At 43.0% G+C, this 10,728-nt stretch overlaps 1 protein-coding gene across 1 annotated transcript; it reads left to right on the top strand.

Annotated features, from left to right (window-relative positions):
- Positions 1–906: 906 nt before the first annotated feature.
- LOC137422460 (talin rod domain-containing protein 1-like) lies at positions 907–10,491 on the top strand. The gene is made up of 2 exons (XM_068109209.2): positions 907–1,030; positions 7,343–10,491. Exons 1-2 carry the CDS (start codon positions 1,021–1,023, stop codon positions 8,407–8,409), a joined length of 1,077 nt encoding a protein of 358 aa, XP_067965310.1. The 5' UTR covers positions 907–1,020; the 3' UTR covers positions 8,410–10,491.
- The last annotated feature ends 237 nt before the right edge of the window (positions 10,492–10,728 follow it).

The raw sequence follows: 10,728 nt of genomic DNA, 5'->3' as shown, positions 1-10,728 counted from the left end.
TGTCTGTTTGTCTGTGAACAAAATATCTCAAAAGGTTGCGGACGGATCTGGACGAAACTTGGTGGACCGATTGGGTGTCTGACAAGGACAAATAGATTCGATTTTGGTGAAGACCCAGATCGGGATCCAGCGTGTAGAATTTTAAAAGTGATTCTTCACCATTGAGTGACATCATGGCCAACCAGGTGGAGGTATGCTCTCTACTGAGTGCCCTTCTAGTTACAGATGTCTTCAGAAAGTCCAATCTCTGTGGAAACGATGTAGAAATTCAAATGTCACTGAAGCGCTTTGACCAAAGGAAACGTTTTTTCGGAGACACCTTAATTACACTCAATTTTGAGGATTTGAGGCACATGTGGATTATGGTCACACACACACACACACACACACACACACACACACACACACACACACACACACACACACGCAGACAACAATATAAGCTGATATACAGTCGGCCGCGACTGTACTACTAACTGTCGTCACGGTGTTTTGTAGGTAGAGTGCACGTTGTGACGTTTTCATAATATTTTGTCATTGATGGATAAATGACTTCAGTGACTTCTTTGTGAGGAGACATTAGGTCTGTTGTCACATCCACATGGACATTTATCCATCAATGACAAAATATTACGAACACGTCACAACGGGCACTCCACCTACATTGATGGATAAATTAGTAGTACTGTAGGCCTACTGTACATCAGCTTATCTTGTTCCATGAGGAATTGTCCAGACAGACTAGATCGACCTACCTGTGCCAACAATTTTCCTGCGAATCGTGAATTAAAGAACAGAAGTAAAACAATCAGTTTGGTTCAATTTCCGGGAACGTTTTTGCTGCTTTTGAAATAATCACGAAAACAATTGTCGCTGGAGGTGCAGGTCCAGTGGTCGGGGCGTCTCCCGCAGGCATCCTGTACGTTTCATGGGCTTCCTGTGGTCTCACAACATGAGCAGCTCCACACGAACCTCCACCGGTCAGGGGAACCGATTGTTTAGTGAAAACTGGGACGGCGGATGTCGACCGGTAAGTTGGATTGATGTGGAATGTTTTCAGCGGGTAAATCGAAGTGGACCGTTTTCTGTATCTGTTTGGATGTGCTGATGTACTGTGGCAAGAAAGTAGGAAAAGAGTGGATTCAACTAAACATCGCTACAAAAAAATATATACATATATATATACATATATACCGCCTTAAAGACTTCTCAAATTGAAACTTTTAATGATAGGTAGATCATACTATGATGTTATATATATATATATATGACTGTGGGGAATAGCAGAAACTCCTACAATATCTGCTTGTATGTGTTTTTACATGTACGCGTGTACAAACTGTAGTGTAAACTGGAGCCTACTTTTGTTGAACTTGAGGAAGGTGAGTAAGCGTTAACGATATCTTTTCTTTTTCTATGCATTTCATTCATATATCAACATCATACATACCTGTGTTATATGCATACCTGCTGTTCTTGTAGACTAAGAAGAAGACCTGTTGGTCAAAAGGTTGTCGAAAATAAAAGATCGACTGTCTTGAAGCTACGTCTGCTGCTTATTTAATTTCTTCCGATTATACTTATACATATATATATATATACAGTCGTAGCCAAAAATATTGGCACCCTTGCACTTTTTTCAAATAACTCACAATTTTCCCGAAAAATAAATTTAAATTGACAAAAGTATTTGCTCTCCACAATTCTTTATTTCATTGTTAATATTACAGAACCTTTGTTTTTGATTCAGAACTTAATAAATCCTTTTAATTCAGAAAATAGAAATAAATGGCATTGACGAAATTAATGACACCATCGACTTAATATTTGGTAGCACAGTATTTGGATAAAATAACTGCAGTCAAGCGCTTCCTATAGCCATGGAAGAGCTTCCTACACCACTCTCCTGGCAGTTTTGCCCACTCTTCTTGTGCAAACTGCTCCAGTTCTCCCAGATTTGAAGGGTACCTTCTCCCAACTGCTGTTTTCAGATCTCCCCACAGGTGTTCAATGGGATTTAGATCTGGACTCATTGCTGGCCACTTCAGAACAGTCCAGCGTTTTGTCTTGAACCATTCGTGGGTGCTTTTTGAAGTGTGTTTGAGGTCATTGTCCTGCTGCAAGACCCATGACCTTCGACCGAGACCCAGCTTTCTGACACTGGGTTGAACTTTACGCTCCAAAAAGCCTTGATAATCTCCTGATTTCATGATGCCATGCACACATTCAAGGCACCCAGTGGCAGAGGCAGCACAACAACCCCAAAACATCACTGAACCTCCTCAATGTTTGACTGTAGGGGAAGGTGTTCTTTTCTTTGAAGGCTTCATTTTGTTTTCTGCAAACATTGAGCTGATGTGCTTTACCAAAAAGCTCCAGTTTGTTCTAATCTGTCGACAGGACATTCTCGCAGAAGGATTTTGGCTTGTTCAGGTGAGTTTTGGAAAATCCAGTCAGGCTTTCCTACGTCTCTCTCTCAGCAGTGGGGTCCTCCTGGGTCTCCTACCATAGAAACCCCTTTCATTGAGTTTGCGGCGGATGGTGCGAGTTGAAACTGGCGTACCTCATATCTGAAGATCAGCTTGAATCTGTTTGGCAGTTGAACGAGGTGATTTCTCCACCATTCGAACAATCCTTTGCTGCAATCTTCTATCAAGGTTTCTCTTGCGGCCACGTCCAGGGAGGTTAGCTACAGTGCCATGGGCCTTAAACTTCCTGATAACATTGCGTACGGTGGACAAAGGAACATCAAGGTCTCTCGAAATGGACTTGTTGCTTTGAGATTGTCCATGCTTGGCTACAATCTTGCGTCTGACCTCCTCAGACAATTCTCTGGTTTTCTTTCTTTTTCCCATGCTCATTGCGGTACACACAGTGACACAAAACAACAGAATGACTCCTTTTCTCTATTCAAACTGGTTGAATGAGTGATTTTTATATTGCAGGCACCTGCAACTCACGACAGGTGAGTTCAATACCAAAGTGAAGCAGAATCACCTGCTTGAAAACCAATTATTTCTAACAACTTCTAAAAGGTGCCAATAATATTGTCCGGGCCATTTTAGGATTTCTGTGTGGAATAAGCTAAGATTTTGTATTTTTTCAGGTTTTTTTGTTTTGCTATATATATACATATATATATATATATATATATATGTATATATATATATATATATACATATATATATATATATATATATATATATATATATATATGTTATATATATATATTATATGTCTTTATACATATATACAGTCGTGGCTAAAAATTCAACCAGTTTGAATATATATTTATACGTATATATAGTTCCAGAACTATAGGCCATCATCAAAAATCTCTTTTACAAGGTGTGGAATATGGAATCTGGTTTGACATGTGAATTAAATCATCTTGTTTCAGATCCGTAGGCCAATATAAAAAATGGCATTCAGAAAAAAACATCTAGATGTGTCAATACTTTATCAAATGCTTTATGGTTGTGCATTGTCAGAGCAAGCTAGATTATCTGGCATGATATAAAGGTAACAATAGATTCACAATTTCTTTGGTGAGAGTAAAATTATTTTCAATACAAGATTCAGGCTCATGGAATAGTGAGGTGATGGAGGGTAAAAAGGCATCATACTGACCATAAGGCAATGTGGAAACAGTTGGACCCAATGAGCAATGGAATGAACGAACAGGAAAGGAGGAGCGAGAAGGGGAGGAAACACAGAAACATGCAAGTAAGAGAGTTCAGTTTTTTTTGTACACTAAGTCGAGGCTCGTGGAACAGCTAACACATAGAACATAAGGAGCAGAAGACAAGGGGTGAGAGGGAATACAACAACAGTAGAGAACAGGGACATCAGGAGATCTGTGGAAGGGAAAGGGCTTGGTGAGGGGTACACTGGATAAACAAGATGGACACTACTAGTAATTTCAAGAAAGAAATCGGAATTTGAAGGAGGTGGATTTGGGGTGTATTAACGGGGGTATAAAATATCAAGGTTTTTAATGTGGTTGAACTTTAAGTGTATTATAAGTGAAACAGAAGTCAAATTAAAAAGATCATAAAACTTTTTTTTTTGTGTACAAAGTCTCGGCTTGTGTGAAGCTGGGCTAGGTGTGAGGCAGGAGCACCAGCCCAGAGGGGAGAGCAGCACTCATGCCATAAGAGATGGTGGAGAACAGCTGTTTTGAATACTGGGAGGGTGGAGTAGGATTGAAGAGATTGTGGAAGTTTGCTCCAAAGGTGGGAGAAAAGCGGAATGAAAGAGTGAAGGTGAGCAGAGAGTCTTGATTTTGGCAGTTTTACCAGAAGAGGGTTGCAGGCAGTTCTTGAGCGACCTGAAGGAATATTTGGGGGACAGAGCACAGACAGAGCTGGGGGAGCAAGGCCGGAGAGGAGTCGGTAGAAGACGGAAAGACCACCAACCTGCCTGCGGTGAGAGAGAGAAAGGCCCTCCGAGTTAGTTTCATCGTGGGAGATTCCAATGATGATAAAAGCCTTGGTTTCTACAGTGCGAAGCTGGGCTAGGTGTGAGGCAGGTGCACCAGCCTAGAGGGGAGAACAGCACTTCATTTAGGTTAGGTAAGGTTAACAAGGGCAGAAAATATGGCGGGTAGTGATGGGGAATGAAATGATATCGTGAATCACTGCTTCCTCGAAGCAATAGCTGAAAGTGGGATTAAACATCCTCCTCAAAGTTGTTCTATAAACTGGAGAAAAGAGGCTGATATATTCCCACAAAACATTGCATGTTGATGATACCTGTAGTGAATCACGTGATGAGGTCATGTCTGTTTTAAAGTCAGGGGTAATAACCTTTTGGTCATGGCAAATAACTACCAGAATGGGAGAAAATTGGCGATGACTCTTCTTATTTTGAAAACTCAACTCATCACTTATGGTTAAACTCAACTCATCACAACAAAACTTATGGTTAAACTGCCAAAATCAAGACTCTCTATTCACCTTCACCCTTTCATTCCTCTTTTCTCCCGCCTCTGGAACAAACTCCCACACTTCCTTCAATCCAACTCCTCCCTCCAGGTCTTCAATCCCACTCCTCCCTCCAGGTCTTCAATCCCACTCCTCCCTCCAGGTCTTTAAAACAGCTGTTCACCACCATCTCTTATCTTCCCCCATCCAAAACCTTGATCTTTTCTACACCCGTTAATTCACCCCAGATCCACTTTTTAACTCAACTGGACTATGTCCAACTGAGTTTTTGTCGACACCCAGTGTCTGTCGTACGTCGTCCGTCTGTCTATCTGTCTATCTGTCTGTCTGTCTGTCGTCTGTAAACAATTCGACGTCTACGCTCTAAAAGTCACAAATATTGATTAACTTTGATGAAACCTGTTATGCAGCATCTTTAAGACATAAACTAGTTTGGGATTGCATTTGGGCGTTGCACGCCCAAAAATGGTCGCGGCAGGGCGGCCATATTGAAAAATCAATTTTTGTCAATCTGGAACTTTCTAATGTAGCTAGAAGGCTGAAACTTTGTGTGTAGACAGTATGTAACAAACCTCAACACATATATTACGGGTTTTGACGATGTCCGAAAAATGACCTCGTCGTGACCTATGACATGACTTGACCCATAAACATCAGTTTGGACGACGTCCAAGCTCTAAAAGTCACAAATAGTGATCAAATTTGATGAAACTTGTGCCTTTTGCCACTTAAAGATATTTGAAAACACACATATAAACGCACATATAAACATATAAACGCACATATAAACTATATAGTTTGTGGTTCTATGATGCATATTCTAACCATATTGATATAGACCAGTTGAGTTCATGTTTCCTGGAACCTCTAGTTTTGAAATACCAACTTCTTTCCTGGAAGTCCTTGCAGTGTCCTTGTGTTTTATACCTCTCCCAACCCCGCCCCCCCCTTTCCCATGCCTCCACCCCCCAAGCCCTCTCCCTCCCACAGATCTTCCGATGTCCATGTTCTCTACTGTTGTACTTGTGTGCTTCCCTCTCTCTCTCCATCTTGTCTCCCGCTTCCTTTATCATATGTTTTATGTGTCAGTTTGTCTTTTTGTGATTAATGTTAGCTCTTACACGAGCCTCGATCTTGTATACAAAAACCAAAAAATCACTTCATCAAGCTGAGTCAAATGATTTTTTAATACAACTACTACTTCTACTTTAACAGGCCCAGTAAGCCTGGTGTTGGCTTTAACGGTTAAGGTGGCTGGCATGGGATCTCAGGGCCTTGAGTTGAAACTCCTGCCATGCATTGAATTAACAGTAGTTGGGTTGACACAGCCTGTCATCCTCCTGAGGTTGGCAAAATGAGCACCCGCTTACTGGTAATGGGGGCATTGCATCCGTGGCACAGCTGAGCCCCCAGAAAATGATGCACATGCTACATACGAACCACCAACACCAGCCCCAGTTATTTTAAACATCTTGTGGGATCAACTGGGGTAAGATGTGGGATCAACTGGGGTAAGATGTTGGCCCAAGTCTTTCATTAATTGGATGGCTCGGCTTGACGTTCAACTGAGAGTGACTTGGGCAGGATTTTGTATTTTGTTCAATTTGGCAATGACAATTCAGCTACTCTTCATGAAAGACAAAGCTGTACAGTCTTTAACGTCTACCAAACAATGCCAGCAGATAGGACAAACGACTTGTCATCCATCGACAACCGCCATGTTTGTTTGCAGGGGAAGACTTTGAGGTCAGAGAGATATGTGAATCAAAAGTACAAGTGAAATTCGCCATAAGGCCCTCAGTCAGTTTTCTTGGCACTACTGAGCTCCTCACCACATACAAAGCTTTCATCCGCAGCTTGATGGAGTACTGCTCTCCCCTCTGGGCTGGTGCTCCTGCCTCACACCTAGCCCAGCTTCACACAAGCCTCGACTTTGTGTACAAAAAAAATTTGTTTTATGTTATTTTAAATTTGACTTCTGTTTCACTTATAATATACTTAAAATTGCCGGTGTACTGCCACCACCAACAAAAAAGCAGAATCAGATGGAGATACAGAGGCAATTGCGCAGCAGGGAGGAGAAAAATCAGAAAGTTTGGACTTGCAACTGGAGACCATGTCGGGATGGGATGCACGTGTGGTGAAGATAGTTGTGCTTGGACTACCTTTGACCTTCTCGTTCCACATTATTTGTCGATGAAAGCTGTAATTTGTACACTGATTCACGAATGCAGAAAATGTTATTTATGCTGAACTCTGTTTACTGCAGCCTAAATATTGATTTCCTCATCTTTTCAGAAATTCAGACTTCGTCTAGTCTTTCTACGACTGACCATTTAATGATGTTTCTTTACTTATCCACTAATTCATTTAGCTTTTCTGCTATGTGCACACAGATATGAGCATGGCGAATACTTCATCAACCACTGGCGCTACAGCCCATCTGCAAAGACTAGCCAGGGTGTCAGAAGTGAGCGCACAGCGCCTGCAAACCGTGGCAGAACTGCTATTGCTCTCTGGTGACTGTCGCCCGGTGCTGCCTGCACCAAACCACGTGCAGGACGGTGCGGCTGCTCAGGACAGGGAGACCGAAGATAATTCATTTGAGAAATGTCGAGACACCATCGTAGCTGGCAGCAAACACTTGGAGATCTTTATGTTTGATGTGCAGTCCCAGATGAGCATGGGACGTTTTGAGGATGCGTGCGGGAGTGTGGAGTGCACGGCAAGCCTCGTGCTGAAGATCATTGAACACGCAGTGCACGCTGCTTACCTAGCCGCATCCAAAGCTACCGACTCTGATCCGGCCTTGCCAGGAATGCTCGACCACTACCGGATGTGCCTTTCCCGTTTTGAAGTGCTGCAATGCTGCAATCGCCTACGCAGCACCTCGTACTGTGAATTGAATGCACGTGAGCTTCTGGAGATTTCAGGCACAGTCTCTCATCATCTCAAGCTGCTGTCAGAGCCATGCCTGGTTGCTAGCGAGCGTGTGTGCGATCCTTTTCTGGGTGAACAACTCAAGCACGCGGTAAAGTGTATCAGTGCAGCCGCCACGGCACTCATTGCATGCATCCGTGCGCTCAAGGAGGAGCCTGGGGAGCAGAGCCACCAACGATGTGTGCTCTTTGGTGCACCCTTGTTGGAATCCGTTCGTGCTCTGTTGGGCCTCGCCTCCGAGATGCATCTTTCCGGTACTCCCGCCGTGCTTGGCACTCAGGGGCGTACCGTACACACGGCCGTGCTCGGTGGTGCCATGAGCGTGGTGTCATCCTGTGTGCTGCTATTCCAGAGCATGCAGGATGTGGCTCACCGGCATGGAGACAGGGAGCAGACCACCAAGGCACAAGGTCGGCTGCGATGTGCGGCCCGTGCTGCAGTGGAGGGTTGTGGAATGCTGCTACAGGCGTTAAGAGATGCGATGCCCACTGGATTTGATACCAATGGCATCAACTTGCTCTAAAAACAATTCTTTCCATTGCTTTAAAGTCTTTCCTGTGCATCAGGTTTTTGCTCATGGCAGTACTTATAAGATTACCTAATTTAAAAACATATTTTCTCGAATGTTCCACGGTATTCTACTCACGTTTGAAATGTCTCCCTGCATTGAATTCCCAATGAAGTAGGATGTCATACCAGTGCTCCAGACAAAGGGGCATGCATCACAATGAGTTCGCTATCATTTTGGAGGGTGTATTAAGCGCTGGCTATCCTGAGCACGAGCAATGTTCTAATGATGCCCATTCGGAAAGACTATACTGGAGTAGAAAGATAGTCTCGAGGTGTCCACACTCACCTCTGGCTGTCTATCTATGGGTTCGAATATCGATCTAGCTATAAGCGATCGCCCTGCTGTGTCAAATGCAGGGTGATCGATCGTCAATGTGTGTACCGTCCTTTGGAGGGACGTCAAACTGGGTGTCCTCGGTCTGCTGCCATTAGTTGGTGGACATTAACGTCCGTCCCACAGTGTCATTCGAGAAGAAGAGGTGGGCTAATGCCGGTGCCCTGAACAAATTCAAAATTTCTGCACTAACATACAGGGGGCATATTGCAACAGGGGCATTGCTGCACCACTGGAGAACTGAGGCAACCCACAGCCACGTGCTGCATACAAACGAACAAGCAAACAACAAATGAACTGTAAACTCCTTCTACACCAAAGGTATTGTGCCCTATTTATGAAAGTACAGTCATCAACAATTATTGGACATATCAGAAGCAACTGACTTGGGGTATATGTGCAAAAGTGTTACTACTTGAATGCTACATCATGCGATATTTACTCTCTCTTTCCAGTTCCAGTTGTAATGGTGTTTTCTCTTATGCAAACTGACGTGTTTTGCCCATAGCATCGGAACATGGCTTGTACCAAGGGCAGTGATACTCGTACTAATGGCAATAATGCTTTGTATCAAGGGCAGTGATATGCATACCAAGGGCAGTGATACTCATATCAAGAGCAATGACACTTGCACCAAGTCCAGTGATACTCATACCAAATGCAGCGATAGTCATATCAAGGGCAGTGATACTCGTACCAAATGCAGTGATACTCATATCAAGGGCACTGATATGCATACCGAGGGCAGTGATACTCATATCAAGAGCAATGATACTTGTACCAAGGGCAGTGATACTCGTACTAATGGCAATAATGCTTTGTATCAAGGGTAGTGATACACATACCAAGGGCAGTAATACTCGTACCAAGGGCAGTAACACTCGTACCAAGGGCAGGGATGTAGTCAGGCACAAGCTCTCAAGTGCAATGAATAATCTCGACATTATAATTCCACTTGGATAGTTGGCAGATAGTTGTGAATGGTATTTAACCACACTTTACTATATTTACACTGTCTAGATTCTAACATTTGGACTTTGTGTTCCTTTATGAAAGATGCAAATTAGGTTCATTTCTCAAAAGTAATCCGACTATCTCAAAAGCAAACTTTACAAAGTCCTTGCAACAGCATTAACATTAAAGAACCTCCAAAAAAAGTTTAAAATAGGATGTACATATGAGAAGAAAGGTCATTCATCTTAAATGGTGATTAAGTTGATCATTGTCTTTGATCAAGGCTCGATTTTGGGTAAAGAGTTTATCATCAGTGTTGAGCATTTTCTTTCTCTCAAAAAAGGAAAAGGGGAGTGGTTGCTTCAGGCTGTGGCAACTTTACACTTGATTTACATTAGCAATTTAATTGCAATCAACGTTCTTGAGTGGTTCATTAACATCCTGGAAAACACCTTTGATGCAACTTTTGGAGTCGATGCCACATCATATCCTGGATGTTTGGAACAGCCATAGATGAGTTGCAGATCAAAATGAAATGGAGAGAGGCAGTCAAACCTGAGACTGTCTCACGATGCTGAGATCCCAGGTTAAAATCCGAAATTGCGTTTATTTGTAAATAGTCTATTCATGTCATTGTAATTCAAGTAAGGATGTACCTGTGTCATACAATGTCTTTATTTGTGATGCACGAGGCATTAAAAAAGGTTCTGTGTACGAATCAAAGAAATTATAAATGGTATATTTTTCAATATATCGATCAAGGCCTGATGTTATATACACTATCAAAAGTACCAAGTGTTGCCGGGCAACACAGAGTCACTTTGTGCCGGGGATATGAAGAGAGGGGTGGGGGCGACAGGGGAGGGAAGGGGAAGGGGAGAGTGGAAGAGGAAGGGATAGGGCAGGGGAGGGAAGATGAGGGGGATGGGAGAGGATGGAGGGAGAGGGAGCAGTGGAGGATAGGTGAGGGGAGAGTGGGAGGGG

This window comes from Myxine glutinosa, chromosome 2, assembly GCF_964187855.1.
Source record: "Myxine glutinosa chromosome 2, kmMyxGlut1.1, whole genome shotgun sequence".
Classification (NCBI taxonomy): domain Eukaryota; kingdom Metazoa; phylum Chordata; class Myxini; order Myxiniformes; family Myxinidae; genus Myxine; species Myxine glutinosa.
The sequence above is the reverse complement of the archived record's forward strand: the minus strand, read 5'-3'. Positions and strand labels throughout refer to the sequence as shown.